Consider the following 21,505-nt stretch of genomic DNA (forward strand, 5'->3'; position numbering starts at 1 on the left):
TCCCTTATAATTTGAGCAAACTCAGTGTCTGGCATTTACCAGCACATGCAGGTGGTTCAGCACCTCCCTGGATATACGAGAGGTCAGCAGGGACCTAAATTACCTGGAACAAGAGGAATTGCCCAAATTCAGCAAAGTTGTGTCAGACCTGCCTTGAAACCAAGCACAGCCTGTGTGTTGTCAGGCTCCTTCTACACACACGATACTGACCTCCTCCACGCTCCTGCCCCCGTCCCCTGAGCAGCACCACTGCAGCTCCCTCTCACCATGAACCTCCTACTACAGAGAAATGTCTTGTTTGTGCTCCTGAAGTTCTGATGCTGTGTTGTGCTTCCACTTCATATCTGTGCAGTGCCTTCTGATTTATCTGCATGGTTTGTGAGATACCCCTTCTTCATTTTCACAAGAGAAAAAAGTCAATAAAAGCCGAAAGTTTTCCCTTTTTTTAGGCTTACTCTTCATATACTTCTCTGGCACCAAAAATAAGCACATCTAAATGTTAAATCCCAGATTTTCTCTTTCCCATAGGGACATTTGGAATCCCAGAGGTAGCTACTTACAGCTATTTGAGTTCAGATGTTCCTGTGAGGTCGGCTTGCAAGGAATTCAGAGGTTTAGCTTGAAAAAAAAATGGTCAGAGCAGCTGTGATTTATTTATAATTGTGCAGATTCATCAGTCTAGAGACTGCTGCAATCTTCCCCTTTGACTTTCCACTCAGACAGGTCCTGCCACTGGAGCGTTAGACGTGTTTTAGGACTCTTCTATTGTTAAAGCAGCTGGCTATTCTTCCTGCTAATGCTAAGCCAAAGCCATTCATACAGAGTAATCCTGGTGGTTAATGCATTCAGAAGCTGTGGTGGAATCCCAGCAGAATGTCCCTCCCTCCACCACCTTGGAGAGTACAGAGCCAAGGCAATTTCTTCCATGGGGTGTGAATGGCTCCATTTGAGAAGGAGTGGGTAGACCCTTCAGTAGAAAACCAGCACACCTTTGTTTTGTAGTCAGAATTTTTATTTTCTTTATATCCAGGCTTATCACTGACATCTGAAAATAAAATCTTTCATTTACAAATAGGCTAGTGCAAATTAAAGATAATTTTGAACCAAAAAAAAAGACAGATTGCATGTAACAAAAATGCGTTAGGACGATCTTCCTGGAACAGCTGGTGGAGGTCGCCTAGGAAAAAGACAAAAAATAACCCAAAATTCATGGGGAAGGGTGGAAGATCTAAACCAAAAGGTCAAGATACAATAAAATGACTCATATACAAAATTATCTTAATAAAATGGGTTAAGAGAAAAAGGCACAGAACATGCACATTAAGGAAAAGAGCAAGAGCAAGATTAGAATCAGCTGGCTATCAGCACAGCCACAGCTTTCATCCTCACCGCTTCCCATCTGACTTGCTGGCGCCAGAGAACTGGGACAGTCACATCACAAGCGTGGAGGTTGCTGGTCACAGGCTTTCTAATTTTCTTGCAGCAAATAATATCCTCTGGAAGAGCTTTTCCCCACCAACCTTAAAATTTGCACCACTATCTGCTGCAAACACTGTTCCTGGAGTAGACCTTTTTTAAGTGGGATTCTGATGAAATCGAGAATGATCAAACAAGATGGCCTATGGGCTGGGCTGGGGTATCTGGAGTGGACACTGCTGGGAAGGTTAAAAACGTGGGTGATGGCAGTGCAATGAGTCTACTGCCAACCCTAGCAGTTGATGGCCCAGTGCAGTGGTGAGAGAAGAGCAGATGCTCCTCCTGTTACCCAGCATAGAGCACTGACGTGTCGCTGACCAGCATGCCAGGAACCACGCTCACACAGGGGTATGTAATGTACTCCAGCCACATGGGACACGTGTGACACTGCTGCTCACTGAGGGGGAGCGCACAGACTGCCTCAGGCATAGCCATTAAAGACTATTAAAAAAAAAAAATCTCCAAATGTTAAAGTAAGCAAGTGAATACGACAGGGACGTTGCTACTTTGCTCATCCCACCTTTTGCTCCTCCCTTTCCCAAAACCTAAGGACCAATGTAGTGACTGTTGCGCTCAGTGAGAAGCGTCCTCTCTGGTAGGAAGCTGTTGTGCTTCTTGTGCCATACAGACCATCTCCTCCAAGCACCGATTCCAGTTACTTGGCTCATGCTGATCTGAAGGAGGAATTGAGTAATGAAGACATACGCACATTCATACACAACCATTTTAGGGGGAAATGCCTTCCAGACATAACGCGTACACATGCACATTTTCACTCCAGCTCCTGCTCTGGAAGACAGTCTGGCCACCTGCTCAGCTCTGAATCTCCCCAAAACACACTTTCCCCAGCAATGAAATGAATACCAGGTATTGCTTGAAAAGCATTCATCCATTTCCCAACAAACCATCCCTGCAGCCCTCCAAGCCCCTTGCAGGGAAGCTGAATGCTTCCCATGGGTTACAACTCCCCCATCTCCCCTTTTAATGACATCTCCAGTGATCTCAGTGCGACACACATCCCCGATAAATCCTCACTGCAGTCCCAACAGAGGCGGAGTGCGGCATGCCGAGATGATGGTGTGAGAGACAGAAGACCACTCATGCACATCCAGAAAGTGATAATAAAAGCCCATCAAGAGTTACAGTTTATTTCAGGTTCAGAAATGCAGCATAACATTTTTACAGCAAGTGTACGTGATGCTCAGTAACGACCATGGTTTCGGGAATTGACTCGCTGTGCTCAAAGGTCAATACCAGGAACCATTTACAGATTATGAAACCAAAGGCAGATGTTTTGGCTCATATGAAGTAGGGCATTAACATACAGAGCAAAATTCAGAAAGAAATTAAGCGTTTTCTTCTTACAAAAAGAAGTCGTTTACACCATCCTGGAAAAGTAAAGAGACAGGCAGTAAAGCAAACGGCTGGCAAGATGGGACAAATCATATATCAAGCAAGAGTGGAGGACTGTCTGGACGGGAGGAGCCATCGGTATCAGCTCGCCTGCAGACAAAGCAAGAGGAAAGACAGGCAGAGTAACATTCATTTACACAAGAGAGCTGTTCTGCTAGAGCCTGGGGAGGAGGATCAATGCCACAGCGGGAGGAACTGTGCCATAAGCACACCAAGAGGTTGGATGCCTCCCCAGTGTCACAGGTGCAAAATAGGTCTGCTTTCAATTCAGGACGTTTGGACTATTTTAAGACAGAAAGACAGAACTAGCTAGTAATCTCAATATGCCGTATACACGTTGTTTAGTGTAGCTGTCTGCAATAGAGAGTCTAATATTTTCTATGTTATGCTTTAACACGAGATGCCGTAACTTATACTGTACCTCCTTTAATATAATAAATAATCTACTTTTATGAGGCTTACTCAGAAAGTGCAACGAGATCAGCAGTAAAATAAACACACATTAACTATGTACATAAGCCTTTTCATTGAGCATACAATCTTTTTAATCCTAACACAAGATCCCTTGAGATTAAAGGCCGAGAGCTATTTATGGCATGCACAAGCTCTTCAGCTGTTGGTCAGCCATGATGAGGTGAGATGGAACATGTTCTCTAGGCAGAGACTCAGGTTTAGCCTAAATGCAATGCTAGATAAGCACCCTCCTGAAACCTCGCTACCACCTCACATAAGATCAGAAACCCTGCTGTTGCTTAATGGGAGTCTCCACTACTCCCTGGCAATCTTCTGGGCTTTGCCAAAGGAAATCAAAGAAAGAGAGAACAACCCACGCTTCTCAGACATGGGAGTTGAGGCTTAGCTCACCCTGTCTAAGGGTGTCTGCAGAGGTGGCAGTGGCCAGTCTGAGGGGGCCAGTCCCTTTAGCAGACCCACGGGGTGCCCATCCTGCTCTCCTTCAGGCATGGAGTGAGTTGCTGCCAAGGCTGCTCCTCTGAGACCAAGGGATGGGAGAGACACGAGCATCAGGAGCGAGTGGGACAAACCAACCCATTCCAGACACTGTACGGCAGGAGAAGACAGGCCAAGGTTGGAGGACAGTACTTACTCAATTGGATGTGGAGATTTCTTGGGAAGCACTTAACGTTTTTCCTAGAAACAACAGTTCTATGCAGTTTATTCTGAAAAGCGTATGTGCAAGAATATAGATGTAAAATCATCAAACTCTGGATCTGTGCTCAAGGTTAATTATTAACCTGCACAACTAAAAGTGTTGCATTTAGGGCACAGGACCAGATTTAGACGTGATGTGAATGAGGAAGCGGAGGGAGGACTGTGCAGCTGTGTCCCACCACCTCAACACTGAGTGCAGAAACAGACAGCGCTGACAGTGGTGCCACAGGTGCCTCGCTGCCTCTTCCTCCTCCTATTTTGGATAAATCCATCCTTGAGGGGTTTATTTACAATTCAGGATTACTGATGAGAAATACAATTTCTTGGGGGGCCGAGTTAAAGACAGTGCTGAATTGTTACCTACTTCCTTATGCTTGACAGAAACAGTCATTACAGTAAATTAAGGAGTCTCAAGCGCAGAGGATTTAAAAACATGTTTTTAGGCCAGGATCTATGTCATCTAATTGAGGCTCCTAACTCACCGGCATTGCCACCCTTGTCTCCCATGCAGCCACACCAGTCTGAATCACCTTCTGGAGGTGCTGCCTAGTTCCACTGAACAAAGGGGACCTTGGACAACTATGTCGAGTGCTTGGGGTATGATGGGATAAACCCAACCCATGGCCTTGCAATACCACTGAATGAATATCAAAATTTGGGGTTAAAGTGACTTTCTGTGGCTGAGGCGCTAAGCCTGGCTTTCCATCAGCAGGCAGCTGTCAGTCAGTAACAGAGAGTTCTGATTAACTATATACAGGTTTGCTGGCTCGGCAACAGCATGGACTACCACAGCTACTTATAAAAAATACATCTAAGAGATGCAGTGCATGTTACAGCAGAGTGCGCTACACAGTGGAAAACTGTCTTGAACACAAGAAAAATAACCAAAATATGTTTTCTTTTTTTGGAGTAAAAATCAATAGTTGGGTTTGCAACCTTTTTTTTCCTTGAAAGCTGATTCTGTGCACTTGGTGTTGGAGATCTTGGCCTGTTCTTCAAACAAACACCGGCCGCTTAAGCAGTCCTCTGAGATCACCAAGATGCCAGTGCTCTGACAAACTCCATCTTCACTGTGCTTCAGATGTTGACCTCTAGACTCCCCAGGCGTGTGTCACGAGTATGAGGTTGACAGGAAATTAAAGTTAAGCTAACATACAAATCATGATGCTTTCCCAAGCTCGTCTCTCTTGTGCAAGCTGAAACATGATTTGCTTCAGTGGTGAGCACAACTAATCAGCAGTCTGGGAATACTTACTAGGCTAAATTTGTTGTGGCTCTTTGATTGGATTCTTGCTAACCATGGGGCTACAGCATACTGAGGCCCTCCATGCAGTCTCAATAAATAAATTTATTAGACTAATTATACTGTGGGCCTTTGAAACCACCAATTGCTTTGCCTAGGGATCTGTAACCATAATTGTAATAACAGCAATTAATATTTTTTTAAGAAACAAGGCCAAATTCATCTCCAGTTTAATTCCGTTAATTCAGTAAGTTTTAAGCTGTAAGGGTGACACTGACCCTAAGTGTTTCAAGTGAAGTAATGCAGTTAAGACAAAAGGTTTTTATAACGCATTAATATATAACATACAAGACAACAGGCAGAGAGGACCTCTGCAAGTGAACATCTACTAAAATAATCCATTGCCAGGATGCACAGCTGAGCACTTCTCAGTACCTAGTTGGATAAAGCAACCCTAATCCAAGGTGTGCAGGACTTCAAGTGATGCAAAGAGAAAATCTTTATATAGGGAGCATAGTGGAACTTTATCGACTGGCGTGAGCAAATATCTCAAATCCAAACTGGACTCTTGGAAAGCTCAGACGCAAATTTAGACCATAGCTCTGTGAACTGGCTCACACAGTGGGCAGAGGAGCAGTAGCCCATTTACAGCTGTGCATATATCTGTATCTATATCTCCTTCTGTTTCACAAAACGACCAAAAGCAACACTCAGTTCTCTGGATCCTGCTGCGCAGTACATATTACATGCACTCACACACCCCCAAGGCTTCTTACGAGTTCAGTGGGAGTATGAATGTGAGTAAGTAGTAGAGGACAAAGTGAGCTGGCACACACTGCTCTGTCATGTAATGGCTCTTCAAACCACCCTTTCACATCCTTGCTGCAGGGTGAGACGGCTCCCCACTGAGCCCTGCAAGCTGGGGCACCACAGCCTGCTCCTTACCAACCACTCAACCAGCTTCGCATGTCAACTGCCAACGTGGAAATAAAGTAAAACACACGTTGTCCCATACACACCCTTCTTGTTTAACAACATTCCTTAAAAACTAGATTTCGGATAAAGAGAAATTATAGGAGAAGCAGCCATCCAGCAAGCTTCTTGCAAGAGAGACATGGAAGTGCAGGGCCTTCAGAAGAGCTTGGTAAGAAACCACATTGCTTTTCTTTGCCCAGTTTGACCATTAAAAGAGAAAATTGGCATAACTGTGTAATTCCAAACAATAGAAAACCTGAAAGGTACAAATAAAAGCAAGATTCGTTTCAGATAAGAGGAAAAAAAGAAGCGGATCAAATCAACACGTGCACAAACACAGACAAAGTCAAGCCCTCCATTTGCTGTACAGGACTGTGAGTACAGTTTCCTGGGTGAAGATATGTGTCAGTAAGTTAGCTAACATCAGCTATTGCAAAAGGAAAAGTCAAGGCAGCACAGACCTTCCCAAAACATTTAAGACTTCATAAACAATGCAGAATGGACAGAGAGTATATCAGTAAAATTGGTTACTTGCCTATAGATGTCCATACATGCGACTATACATTGGTTATTGCAACAGTTATCAAGCAATTTGTTTCCACATATTTGGTTAACAATGAATGACATGCCAGAAACTTCTTTTAGTCTAACAGGGATGAATCTAATGGACGAATTACAGTGGGCCGAGTAGGTGAAGGGGGTGGTCTTCGACTGGAGAGAAAGAGAGAAGAAACAACAAGCACAAACACTGAGAACAAACCTGGCACTTTTTGCTGTCGCTATGTGAACATGCACATGCTCCTAAACACAACAATCTTATTTCCGTGTACACTGAAGCATGACAGCCCTAAGCATCCACAATAAGGAAGAGAGGGATGGGTTTCCCACGTGCATACCATGCCTTAGCCCTCTCACGCATCGGACAGCTCTTCTCCCTGGTCCACAGCCTGGGTATTGTCTGAACCGTTACCTTCTCGGGCCACAGAAACTGTCAAGGGAGCATCATTTTCTCAAGGGTCAGTCTCAGCCTGGACAGCCACAGGGCAGGCTTACAGGCATGTTTCAGTGTGGCCAGCTGGATTTGGGAAGACAGCCTGCAGACTTCAGCTGCTGTTTGCAGAAGCAGAAAAACATGCAGCTTCTTGTACAGTTGGGCCAACTGGAGCCAATTTTCCCAGAATTGAGGCACAAATTTAAAGATTTATATCAATGGCCACTTATGAAAATGCTAGCCGTGGCTATTGCTTCTGGATTCATTCATTTACCACTAATGCATTCCTCTGTCAACTTCAGTAACTGCTAAGGGAGTCACAGATTTTTTGGAAAGGCTTATGGATCTTTTTTCCCCTGTTTTAAACGGCTGATTCAGCACAGGCTCCTGTGTACTGCAAACCCCTGCATTTCAATTTGGACTGCATCATCATCTGATAAAAGCCCACAGTGCAAGAGTTGGCAGCAGTACAATCCCCAGGCATGTTCCACCTGCAGTCCAGGCTGAGCAGGGATAGTCCAGGCTGAGACCTTCCCTTTCCTCACCTTGTCCAAGGATGATGCACCAACTCTGCTGGAGGTGTAGACAGACTCCGATAGCTACGTGATTGCCTTTTACAGTTTTGTGTGTACTTAGGGTACATGATTCACAGCAGTGCTGTGTGGAAATAACTCCACCAGCTTAGTTATAAAGAGTATTTTGTTAATGCTCCATTCCACCTGGGCTAAAACACCCCACCGCTGAGCAAAGCCTGTGCAGAATCTGAGATGACAATACCTGTTTGGCCTCCAGCGCCTGCACTAGCTCAGACAGTTCTGCCTGGCACTGCTTTGTGCAGTACTTAAAGAGACTGTTCCTCACAGCCAGCCTGCCCCCTTAGGTAGCTATTGCACCCTCCAGCAGGGTTTTGTTGCTGCAGTTACTCCAATCCATCTCTTACATGGTATCTTTGCTCCCCATTTTCTTTAACAGGAAGTACCAGCTCTCTCTTTATTCCTTAAACCAGCCCAGATCACCATGAGAGTGCATAGCTGCTCTAAGAGAGGCATGAACGCAGGATCTGAACAATGTGGGGAGCTGGGGACTCTTCAGTTCCCATCCAGCTTCAGCAGACTTCATTAATGGCCAAGACAAATTGTACAGCCCTCTCTAATGCTGTCCTCCACCTGTGAAAGTAGGAACAGTTCCTGTCTCTGAAGAAGATTACAAAGGAAACATGTCTCATTCTGTTAAAGCTAAATAGAAGATGAAAAGAATGTAACTGTGTTAATCTTCTTTGAACTGGAACATAATATATGAGACAAATTTACACTTGACAAAAAAAGTCTTGCTTGGCTCAAAGGGCATCTTGTACGACAATATTCTCTTTTGGTGAAGAAATTAGAATTTTAATCTCTAACATGCAACAAATACAAAATATGCCAACCGAAGCATTCAAGTAAATCAACAAGCTAAAAAAATAGGCAAAATATAATTTCTTCATGGTGTATTTTTCTTACAGAAAAAATGTTACTGTGTTAACTATTGTTTCTTGTGTTGCTCCAGTGTAGGTCTTCTGGACTCATTTCCAAAATTTGTAGTTTCATAAAGAACCACTTCTAAGGCTCTGCATTTCTGCTGGGTTGCATTAAATTATTCCTTTGTTGAAATGCCTCACATTGCATTGTTTAGCGCTTACTGAAAACATCGTATCATGTGTATACAATTTACAAACAAGGGAAAATGCATACAGCTGTCTTCATATCAAATGTAAAAGATACAAGCCCAAGCATGCATTTTAAAACCAGGTTGAATGCAGCACACTAGATTCAAATAATGTAATTTAGTCAAATTGCTATTTAGCCCAGCAAGATCAGAAACTGGAGAGCTCAGTGGGAGGATTTCCTGGATATAATCAGTCAAACCAAACCTGAACCAAAATCAGGTCTGAGCCCCATTTCCTCCTTGAACCAGAGTTGTTATTGCACTCTGGCCATTATTTTGGATTTTCATTCAAGCCCAGTCCAGACCTGAACAGAAAGTCCTCCAGAAGGATCTTGTTTCTATTCCAGAGTACCACTTCAAGAAGCCGATAGCCCTGAGGGGCCCTCTCCACCAAGGAGCCTGAGGTGCAGTGCCACGCTGCAGCCTCTCCCCCTGCCCCACGCAGCGGGCAGAGCCTTGTTCTCCCTGGGGCACTGCTCGACAGGCAGGGCTGCTCAGCCAGGGGACCCTGCACAGCCCAGGCTCTCCCCCACCGCCTCACACTACGAATACCTCCCGCTGGAGATGCATGGATCTGGGATGCTCTGCATATGTACACTTGTGTGTGTCTTCCCAATGGGTACGGGCAGGGATGTACAGGAGGAATGGGCAGACCTCTCCTTAGCTCCAGCCCCTCTCCGCTGCCCCTTAAGGGTGCTGCCTGGCTCCTCTGCAGTTGCACTGGGCTTCCTTCCAGCTCCTTCGCCCAGCACACCATGAATAGGGGAGTGGAACCTCCAACTGGAGACCAGAGGTGCCTTCCAGAGGAGGGGAAGATATTTGGGAAAAGGCCTGTAAAAGCACCATTCACCTCCAGTCCTGCTGCTGACAGTCTCCTGGGCCATCTCCGGTTCCCTGTGCCAGTAATGCAAGAAAGGGGCCGTGCTCCCAAGTCCCTGGGCAGAGCACAGCGCAGGGGTTCAGCTCGGGGAAGAGACCTCACCTTTGTTAGCCACCAGCACACAGTATCAACTGGCATGAACCAAAACTCAAGTTAAACTGAAGGAAAAGACAAGCCCAGAAGTTGCCTGTCACTAGATTTCTCTGTCGAGGTGACAAGTCATTATGTGACTGTTTTTACACTGGGAGTAGGACTCAAACCTTTTTTTCCCCCCTCTAACAGGAATCTCAACCCCAAAGACAGGAGAAGAGGCCAACCTGCATGCCTCTTGCCTCTCCCCATCCTCTACGCCCTGAGCGGTGGCTGGGAGTGCGAGTGCCCCCCGGGATGGAGGGGTGCAGGAGCCTGGGCACCCAAACCACCACCTTGAGACAACCGAGCCAGCAGCCCAGCGCCACGCTGCTCCTTGCCAATGTAGTCCCACCTTCCTCTCTGTTCTGGGCACCTCCAACAAACGAAGGTCTGCGGGAAGCCTGGCGTGATTTCGGCACCATCGCTTACATAAATGAGCGTTGCCAGACCCTCCAAAAGTGGAGAAATGCCGAGCAGTAACCCGGAGAGCAGAGCAGCAGGGGGAGCTCCAGCCTGCCCATGGACAGGAGCGAGGGAAAACCAGAGAAAAACAACCTCCCCCAGGTCCCGGCTCCCCACTAGCTGCCATGTCAGTGACTAAATATGTGACTAAGCCCAATTAAATGTTTAGTCTGAGGCCAACAGATGATAGCGGTAGAGACGGCGTAGACCGCGTTTTCTCTCCGTTATCGGACAGACTCCGCCAGCCCAGGGGTGCGTTTGCAAGGCTGAGCTGTTCCCAGGCCCCGAAAGGCGGCTCCCGGTTCATAGAAAGCTCCTTCTTATAAAAATGTCACTGCTGCGGTAATTCCAATTTGGTTATTGTCTCCAACATTTCAGCTGGGTTTTTGAGTTTTGGGGCTGAGTCCCGTTGCCTGGCCCCTTTAATGGGCTGCTCAGCCTGTTGGTGTGTGGTTTTTTTTTTTTAAAAAAAAAAAAACTAAAAAAAAAAAAAACACCCAAAAAAAAAGGAAACAGTGTTTGTAAAAGTTAGTGCTAAAGGGGCAGGGGATCATAGGTCCCCAGGGTTGAGTAAACGAGTCTGCAGAAAGAATCAGTTCTTCTAACTAGCACATATTAAGCGGACATAAAGAATTTACCAATGAAAATTGTGGACTAAGTATGTATTTAATAACTCCCTGATGTTGCTGCAGAGACTCCTCCTTTGAAGAGCTCAGTGGGGTTTTGAACGGAGGGTAACTCTTACCCCCATGCAAAAACTTTTTAAAAAAGGAAAAGTTTTACATTTATTTTTAACCTAAGCAGCACACCCCATTTTTCCAGTTTTAAAAGAACTCCTAAAAGCATTAGCTAGGCAAATGCAGAGCAAAAGAAACTAAATAAAGCAAGTCTAGACTTAAATTCGATCAGAAACATATGGGAGCTCTTCAAGCATTTGCCTTTTGAGAAGTGCTATCGCTCCCCACACAGCGTCCACAAAATATGCTTTTAGTAAAGCATGGCTGTAATTACCATGGGAGGCCCCACTTGAAGAAGATGGCTCCTCTTCTCAGAGCACAGCTAACATACTTCTAAATAAAAGGCTTTCATTTCCACTTATATTTTACATTCTTGTTTGCTTGTGACCACCAGAGAACACTTGCAGAAGGCGTGCACATAACTAGATTTTACAATACATCCTATAGATCTGAAATTGTAAACAAAAATACGTTATTCTCTCCCTTTTCCATAATCTTGGCTTCCCTATAATGCAGCCCTCTTGGAGTACCCTGATATGTGACCTTGTCATTGCAGAATTTAATGAGAAAATGTTCAGACAAAATCTCTAAGTGGCCTTAAGTCTGACTGCAGGCAAATTTTATTTTAGGTGACAATGCAAATCTGGATGTGAGGCATACACATAAATAAGAGGATAAAAGAGTGACTTACGTCAGGTGAGGAATAAACATCATTTCTCATTTGGGTGATTATTTAGAGAGACTAAGTAATTTGCTTTTCTTGGGACAGTTCTAATACCTTGACTGATTTTCTTTTTATATGGTTTTCTCTGTTGCAGTAAGAGCCTGACAGACCCACACAGCTTACCCTCTACTTTTCCCAGTTCTTATACCAACCTGTCTAACTTTTATATGGTACCTCTTGACCTACGTCAGCCTCTAGATTTGGAAGAAAATCCAAACCAGAAGTGAAACTACTGTAGCCATCATGGTTGAAGAATAGAGGCAAGACATGGTTTGTAGGCCTGATTAGTTAAGTCTACAGTCTATGCATACTTTTTCTGGCCTACAGCAGATGCAGCATGGCTACTGCAGAGTCTTCTGAACATCAGCTCAGGAGAAAGGATCTTGATTGGAAGTGGGAAACCAAGAGGTGGAAAGGCACTTGATACTATTGACACAGGTTGTAAGAAAGTGGGAAAAGCAGAAAAAGGGTGATGGCATTAAGAGGAGTAAAGCAGGAATCACGGAAAAAAATCAGGAAGAGATGATTATGGAGGAAATGAGAAACAGCACTCAGTGGTGATGCAAGGAAAAAGTAGTTGGGGAATACCTGTCTGAGATGGTCCCTAACCCCAACATAATGGGGTCCAAGAGAGTGAAAATTTCTCAGATTTGTTTCTGTACTGAAAAATGTCATTTTGTCAAACGTGAAATGTCTCTGGTAAGCATGCCCACAAGATTACTATCAGTGGGCAAGTCAGGAACAGAAGCTCTGAGATGCACAGCACAGTGTTTGAGGATGTGTACCAGTTCTGAAGTAGCTCTCCAGCTGGACACGTATGTATCAGGCTCCACAAATGCGACTATAGCACCAGATACTTGCACAGCTACACATACAGCTGAACCTCACGATTTCAGATGACCCAGCTGCACAATACCCTGTCAGTGGAAGAATTCTGGTGAAGTGTAAGCAAGTTAAAGTTATTAGATTATGCTGTTTTATCTAGTACCTATTTAAGTGGAAGAAACAAAAAAAGTAAGAGTGAATGGGAAGAATGTGTCCTTCCACTAGCCACCACTACACTGCAGTGATACACATCTCCATTAATTCAAATGCTAACACTGTTACAAAGCATTAGGGTTACCGAGGTTCCACTAACTTCATACAGATCCTTCAGAGGCAAAGAGGTCCAAAATATGATGCTCCACTAGATTAATTTACTGTTTGCAACTCAAGCTACATTTTCCATATGACCATCTTAAATTAACATCTATCACACACACATACAAATATGGTTGTATGTTTATGCGGGTGTTGCCTTTTCGAATTAGTCATTTCAGGGAATTAATGTGTCATATGGAAAACTTAGCTTGAATAAACAAAAAAATTAATTCAATGGAGCGACCAAGAAAGACTATTATTCTTAACAAACTGTGTGTTCTTGTTTGTCCTTCAGCGGGCAACATGCCAAGTAAGCAAGCATGCAACACATTAGTGGACAACTATCCCAACCTTTCAGAAACCTTAGGTCAGGATGGTCAAGAGGATCAAAACTGCCCATGGAAGAAGAGAGTTAGGAGTGCTGAGTGAATGAATGCTGCTCTACCTTCCTCTGTCCACAGAACATGAAGGGCCACAAAACCAGCAGGAGGAATATCTATTCTTTGCATAGTAGCTCGAGTCTTGTGTGCTGGTCTGTGTTTAGCCGTACTGTTCAGCATCAGTGTGAATCATGTACCCTGTTCTTTGAACACCACATCTACTTCTGCCTGCTCTGTGCTTCCTTCCTACTCATCTTTCACCTTCCTCTGCCTTTTTGCCTCTTTCCTCTTTGCTTTCCTTGGTGCAAGAAAGGGAGCAAACATCCTGGTTGTCACTTCCAGCTGGAGTTGCACCTCTTCTTGTCCATGATGACAACTAATGTGATTATCAGTGTCACGGTTCCTGATGTAGCCATTGCGTGCCCTCATTCACTAATGATCCAATACAGCTTGCAGGGGACAGGAGAGTTTCAAGGAGAGCCTCTCAAGATGCCTGCAGGTTCAGGAAGTTCAAATCATCACTGCTTTCTCTCTATTTACTGTCATATGTTTTCTCTTCTAGCATAAGGAAGGCTAGAAGTGCACTCAAATTCTGCCCACTCTTTCAGACAAGGCAAGAAATTTCCTGCTAAACACCCTTGCTCTAATTCTGCATAGCCTTCAGGGCAACTGTCATTAAACTACTCTGCTATGAGATTAAATAATTACCGGGGACAAAACACATCTTCAGGTTCCTGTGTTTCCGTCAAACAACATTTGCTATTGTTTGACTCTACTTTCCTTTTTCAAGTTGAGAGATGCTAAAAATAAAAACCACTTCCTTCTACTAACAGTATCTTGAGAGAGAAAAGGCTAGGGAAGAAAAAAAAAAGAAGCTTTTGCTGAAAATACCTAACAGAATAAATTACTTACTCATTCAGTTCACCAGCTGACACCCCCAAAGCAGGCTTCTACTGTGTTTGAGGACTGCACTCATATCGTCATCTTTATTCCAGAATCACTTCTTTCAACTCTTTTCAGGTTCCTTCTTTTTCTGCTTCCTTTATCTTTCATCACTTTTACTCACCCTTCCCCATCACATGGGACTGGTCTATACTAAGAGTAGTGCAGAGCCATTTCCCAGCCTGATCCTTTGCTGAACTTTGAAAGTAACTTGCACCAGTCCCAATCAAATGTATCTCTCCCAGTTCACTTTGTTTTAAAAACAATTTTTTGTTGAACAAGGCAGGAGCTGGTAGGTCAAGAACAATACTAAAGATGATCAAAACTACCTGAGATACAACAAATAAGATCAAACCTAAACTCCACGTAGAACAAGTGACTCTTCAGATACATTTGTTCAACTGTCATAGTGTATTGCCCATCAGAAAATTCCTAGACCACTGAAGATATGAGCCTGCCTCTGGTTTGATGAAAGGAGATGCTGACGAGAGTTAGACTCAGTGGCAGCAGGTATAGCACCTAGGCTGCAATGTCTGACCTCCTACGAATGTTGTTTTACTTGATCTTCAGGATAGTTGCCTAGAGGAGAGGTATATGAAGGAAGGCAGTGAACAAAATCCTATTGCTAGTCTAGAAGAAAGCCATCCTTTTACCGGCAGCAATCAGTGAAGCTCCCAGAGCAGAAGTGGAGACCCTCCTTTATCCCCCATGGTATTACAGTTCAGGCAGCTGAAGAATCAGTTCTGTGCAAATGCCGTTCCAAATTTCTCATAAGATCAGTATTCCAGAATTACAATAAAACCACAAGAGTTGTTGTATTGTGATACTTTACATATTTTTAAAACCTGCTGTGACCTGCTTTCTGGCCAATCCCTCCAATATTTATCCTCATTCAGAATGCTACTTCTTTCATTGCTTCTGTTAGGACTGAAGTTGCAAGATGACCCCAGGTAAGATGACCAATATTCCTCAACTGGTTTTGCACGTGGTAGAATGGCTACCCTAAGTAGTGTTTCTAATGGTTGTCTCAACCACTGACACCAGGCTGCTGTTAAGAAAGATTGCCAGATATTGCGTTTTATGGTTTGAAAACTGTCTGTAAAACTTTAAAAGACGAGAGAAATGCAAGAGCAGGAGACAGATTTACGAAGGTGCCAGGGAAGGAATAAGTTGGAAAGAAACCAAGACAAGACTGTAAGAAAGAAAGGAGGGAATATGTGGAGAAGGGAGACAAATGTACTGGGCAGGAAACCAAGTGAAGGGAGAAGGTGAAAGAGGAAGCAAACAGGATGGTCAAGAAAGGGACAGCAAGGGAAGGGCAGAAAAAAGGGAAAACAAAATAGCGATAAAGGAGCCAGTGGAGGAAGTGAAAGAGCTCCTTTCTAGGAGATAAGGAAAAATAAATGGACTCTCTTGCTTCGAGCAGCCAGCAGCAAAAGAAGCACATTACTGGGTGTGCATTTCAACAAAAATGTAAATTAGACTGGTAACAAATTACACAGGGGTGTCTTCCCCCAGGGCAGAAATCACAGAAAGAATAACTGATATTCTCATAAGTCTTGCGATTTTGCAGTCCTTGGACAGGCAGAGTTGGAAACATACTGACTACGGAAGAGCAATATCCCCTCCCGTGATGGACTCTGGCTTTGCATCATCCAGCTGTATATATATGCAGACCTAAATTAGTTATTCTTTGGCTTCCTTTCCCCCCTTAAATTCATCAGGATTTTGAAATCCCTCCAAATAACACTCTTGTGTCTTTGCTTGCATGAAACACTCCTCACTGCTGATTATACTTTTTGAATATAACCTTCACTGAAGATCGATTCAGAGAGGACAAATGGATGCTACTGTTGGATGGAGCTGTGCTCCTCTACCTGGGTGTTCGGATTGAGATCATCGAACTCAGCATGCAAATGTTTTGAGGTGGGCACTTATTCATCCTGCCAGAAGAGTTTGAAGCAATGGCTACTTGATTATTATTTCTATTCCATTAAAAATACAGTAAGCTTTTAAGGCTGCAAGGTCAAACTTTCAGAAGAGAGAAGACTCCCAGGCTAAGGCAGGAGAACTCTTCTGGCCTTATAAGCCTATGCACTATGACAGATTTTAATCAGAAGCTCACGTGCAATTTTTGCAAGGGATCCCCTCAGCATTCAATGCACAGGGTTAGACATTACATTAAAACTTTCCAAAGAACTCTAATCCATAAAAATCCATTACAGAAAACTTACTTAATGGTTGATATCTGGCAATCAAAGAGCTGAGTACAGAGCCTGCGGACCAGGAAGCGCCAGGCAGTGATGCTTTCTGCAGTGCTTCTGGCTTTGTCTGGAATTTTCTAACTGTAATTACTGTCAAGTATAAGTACTTTTTTGTGTCGGGTTGGCAGAAATACGTAATAATGGCTTACAACATAGATTAGTTACAAACATAACAGGTCATGTAATTAGCCTCAGTGGCATAATAAAACGTAGCTGCATAGCAGCCATCACCTCTTCCATGCTGGCTGGCTGTGGGTTGAAGCAGATTGTACAGAGACAGCTGAAAGAGGTGGTAAGGAAAGTATGGGACTGTTCATGAAGAGTATAACATGAATTCTCTCCCTGCTGCTTGTCTCACATGTAAAGACCACCCTCAGCCCCCAAGGACTGAGCACCAGCACGCCCGAGGGTGACACAGATGTGCTTGAGTGCATTTAAGTCCTTGCCTGCTTGAGCAGCTGTGTCCAGCCCTTCAAGACCCCTGTTTAACCTGGCCCCAGGGTTCCACATCACACAGGGGCACGTATGTTTTAATGGCAAAGTGAGTAATGATCTCCAGTACTTCGCTGGGAAAGCCTTCATGAATCCACAGTAGCACTGCAGACCAGGACACAGAGAGAAAAGGGGAGCACCCTCCCACCCTCACTAACACCATGTGCTCTGCTGCCAGGAGAAAACCATTTCCAATCCAATTGTTTTCCTTGTGGCAAAGCTGAGATTCCCATTCAGGACATTTAAAAGCCATAAATCAAAGCATCCACAGTAGAACTAAAATTGGTCAAGATCGGGCTTTCCAAACAGGCAGGCACACACACATTATGGTAAGCTAAAGTGGCTTCTAATGCCTGCTTAAAGCCATCTTACCAAAGCAAGCACACAGCTGCATTTTCTTTTAAAATACTACTGTAGCCTTTTAAGAGAGAAGGGGAATAATCTAAATTCTGGCAGTGGGGAATATTTCACAAATCATATATGCTTTGGCATCAAGCCCTTAAAGCCAGGGGCCTTTACTCACAGGCTTTGCTGGGAGAGATCCACCCACCTCAAGTGGGATTAATTAAAAGAGGCATGTATCATGCAAATAGTTTCTGTTTCCTTACAGAAATATTCAGAGCACATAACCCAAAACAGCTTTAGAATCGGAGCGAAGCAAGGAAGAAAATTATTTCCTGCTCCCCTAACCCTTTTCCTTTCCCTGTACAGTAAGTGAGGAACAGTGAGAAAATGCTGAGAGCTCACCATTTCTGTTCAATTCCTTTTATTAAATGCTAATAAAGTTGAGGAGAAAAAGGATTTTTTTAAAGGCAAGGCTTGTATCTCACTATAAGGTGGCCAATTCTCCAAAGCAAACGTGTGCTCAGCTGCTCATTGGAAAAGGATGGTCCAAGTCTTACCCCTGAAACAGTCTTTTTATCTTAAGGCAAAACAGGAGAAAATAGAAAGGTTGTATTTCTGCAGCATACCAGGATTTTCAACTCCATTTGACAGTGGCGGGGGCTGCAACAAAAATCTCCTTTGGAAAGCTAGAAGGACTTTTAAAAGTACAACTTTCTTCTCAGGAAGCTAATCTATTTCCCTAGATAGGAGAGATCCTGACACTTCAAGGAATCATTGCAGAAAATGGTGGTAGAGCAGTCAGAACAGAGCCCCAGTTCAAAAATAAGTCACAGAGAAAGCTCAAGTTTCCACAAGAACTCTTCCTCAAAACTATTTTATTTTTTTTTCCCTTTTAATATCTCAGACCCATTTTCTGAGTCAATTTCCTATGATCCTGCAAAGGCTGTTATTAAAACCAGACCAAGCGTAGCAGAAATTCCAGGGCTCAAAAGAAAAGTTTAATAGGCCCAGGAGCCGGCCACACTGTCCCCCTCAGGTGATTTCCCCTGCAGCCCCTTCCCTGGGATTTCCTCTCTCAGAGTTTAGTCAGCAGGAGAAACCTGAAGTTTCAACACAATGGCAAACCCTTCCTTCATTCTTAAGCAGCTGAGATTTTTTTTATGTCTGAGGCTTTCATAGCTCTATAAAAGACATCTAGGATCCAGTCCAGAAGATGTGTATTGCAGATATTTTTTCCACAAAAATGTCAGGCAGTTGTACATTCAATTATATATCCAGCTACAGCATTTTAAAAACACTGACCTCCTTTATCAGCCACTGCTTTGCATGCCACCAGTGGCAGTCGTGAATTGAGTTGTTCACAGGCTGCTTACCCGAGTGTCTTTAGTGCACTAGAAAATTCCTTTCTGGTCTCTATCCCACCTATCACTTTAGCATCAAAAAGATTATCATCAGACATGCTCTTGGCAAGCCACCTCAGGAAAGCAATGTTCATGCAAAATCACAGCCAGGCAGGACAAAGGAGACATGCTCGTTGGCAAGGCAAGGTGAGAGATGCCAGGGAGCTATGGTTCTCTCCAGTAGTACAACTGACAAAACGCCGGACCTCACTGCTGTATCTAGAACATGATTTATCCTCTGACGGCACAGGGAAAACACTGGGGCCAGTGCCCTTCAGCTCAGTTCCTGGCTCTCCCAGTGAGGGGATGCTGCTTGGACTTCTTCCCTTTCAGCGCAAAGTTTAGTACCCAGAAAGGCAATTCTAGGTTTCTCCCCAGTGGTCCTACTGCGAGCTGTGGGACATCCACTAAGATGAAAGAGTGCATTTCAGGGTCGGGCACTGATGCAACAATGCCATTTCACAGCAAATATGTAAAAATACTTAATTCCTTTGATATACCTCATTTATTTATTCTTCATATTATAGGGGTAATTATGTTAGAAACAGCTCAAATTTAAGTTACTGACAACTACAACAGATCTCACATATTTAAAAGAAAATTCTTCTCCAAAGATTCTCTTCGCAATTACCATTTCTAAAATTGAAAATGTGCATATTTTCTTTTTGTTTCTATTTAACTGGCATTTTTTTGCTAACTGTGACTAATTTTAATGTAACAGTTAATTTATTAAAAATGGAGAAACCTCTTTGTTCCAACATTGCCTAATCTGCCCACGCCTGTCATAATTTAGGAAGTTACTGAAGCCCTTGGAATCAGAAACTTTCATATATACATATATGAGTGATTACCTGTATTATGTCATTGTGAAAATAAATACTAAGGACATTTTATTCATATAACTTATATAAAAAAGCAGTTAATGCCACACAAAATTATAAAATATGCAAAGTTACTTTAAAAAGTACTGATAAATGCAAAGCCCTGGGAAGGAAAGGAAACAATGTGGTCATGAAAATCATGTTCCTTAACTAATTGTTTTGTACCATATGACCTACACTGTTAGACAACTATGAATTGTTTTCAAGTGGCTGTAAATTACTTGCCTTGTGAAATAAAAATCAGACTCCTATCAGTTTGTTCCACTGCTTCTGCAAGGATTGTTCCTGCTCTCTCCCAGAAGAGCCATTATTTCCTCAGGTGAGGACTCCAAATGGTAGAAGTGAGGAGTTGCACCCCTGACCCTCTTCTAGTGGAGGGGTAGATGACTTCTCCCTCTGTGAACCCCTATGTGGGTACAACACAACCAGAACAGGGGCTCTGAGTGTAAGAAAATATAGTGTCTTCAAACTGACTGGAATTTTTTTCTTCATGAAAAAACTTCCTATCTTTCCAAAAAGTCATATTTGTGCTAAAAACTGGCTCCTCAAAACGCCTTTGACTCTCTGCAAGGAATGCCCAATTTTGCTTTGTTACAAGACTTACTCAACAATGGTGCTCAACTTTCCGACACAGTGCAGAATCTGTCTGTTATGCTAGAGGGAGAGAACCATGCCCCAACACCAGGAAGATTAGACGTCTTACCTTGGGACGCTGGGAGGAGCCCGGGTTGGCCGAGAGGGAACCTGGGGAGGTCCTCCAAGGGCTTCACCACCACTTGGAAATGGAGGCAGTGGTCCTGGGCGGAACGGGACCGGGGGAGCCCCTGACTGAGGGCCTGGAGATGGGATTGCAGGAGCAGGTCCTCGGCCAGATAAAGGTCTGGTTGGGGGATTGTTTAATGTAGGCCTTCTCTGAGTTGAGGGGCTTGGAGGAGGTGATCTAATGAAATATCAGAGATTTAAGAAGTTCAGTAAGGTTGGGCATGGGAGTTTGTTTTTTTTAAAAAATTATTGCATTTTATTATTTTTAAACAGAAATTAAACCATTTTTTATGCCTATGACAATTATTTTTTCTTGGCATTTTCCTTTGCTGTCAGTGTCAGAGCATCACATATATTTAAGTCTCACACTTACCCTTCCCACAGACTTACCATAGTCGGAAATAAACATACACGCAAAGAGGTAAATGTAAGGGATTTTAATATTACAGTTCTAATAATGTTCTGTTAAGTGGATTTTCTAGGACGTGGAGCCTGAGATGCTGAATTATTATAACAGTTTGCTATAAGAGGCCTTGTGAATGCACAATCGAGGTGACAGAAGCAGCTGCTATCTGAAGCATCAGACAAGCTATAAATCCACTGGATGGTACTCTACAAGGCAAATATCCCATCTGGTGTTCACATACATACCCTTAGAATATGTATACGTAGAAAATTGTTTTGATTTCCCTTACAAATTTCATTGCCATACAGATTTGAGGATCGTTACCTGCGGGCCTGCTGAAGCCAAGAGTCATCTACAGGAGGGGGTGCAGGGGTTGAGACAGTGCTGGTGCTAATATCACCAATGATTGCTAGGGCTTCCTTTAGGGCTTGGTACATGCGGAGCATTTCATCTCGCCTCTGCGCCTGTTCAGCCGACTCCTCCATTAGAGTGTTTTGGTCCTCAGAAGAATACAAGTGAGCCAGGAGCTCTGCGTTGATAAATTCTTTTACCTATTTCATCAGACAAAAAAAACCAACCAAACAAA

At 43.6% G+C, this 21,505-nt stretch overlaps 1 protein-coding gene across 5 annotated transcripts in view; it reads right to left on the bottom strand.

Annotated features, from left to right (window-relative positions):
* Nucleotides 1-990: 990 nt before the first annotated feature.
* DNM3 (dynamin 3) overlaps nt 991-21,505 on the bottom strand; it is a 187,962-nt gene continuing 167,447 nt past the window's right edge. For 3 of the 5 annotated variants that reach the window (XM_074876865.1, XM_074876864.1, XM_074876862.1), the window contains 3 exons: nt 21,244-21,470; nt 20,455-20,691; nt 2,593-6,988 (listed from right to left, as the gene is read on the bottom strand). In XM_074876865.1, coding sequence (XP_074732966.1) covers nt 6,919-6,988; nt 20,455-20,691; nt 21,244-21,470 — 534 coding nt within the window. In that variant the 3' untranslated portion in view covers nt 2,593-6,918. Of the gene's footprint in view, nt 1,178-2,592; nt 6,989-20,454; nt 20,692-21,243; nt 21,471-21,505 lie in introns of those variants that run through there. The other 2 variants (XM_074876866.1, XM_074876863.1) reach the window with 2 other exon arrangements.

This window comes from Strix uralensis, chromosome 8 (genome assembly GCF_047716275.1).
Source record: "Strix uralensis isolate ZFMK-TIS-50842 chromosome 8, bStrUra1, whole genome shotgun sequence".
NCBI classification, from domain to species: domain Eukaryota; kingdom Metazoa; phylum Chordata; class Aves; order Strigiformes; family Strigidae; genus Strix; species Strix uralensis.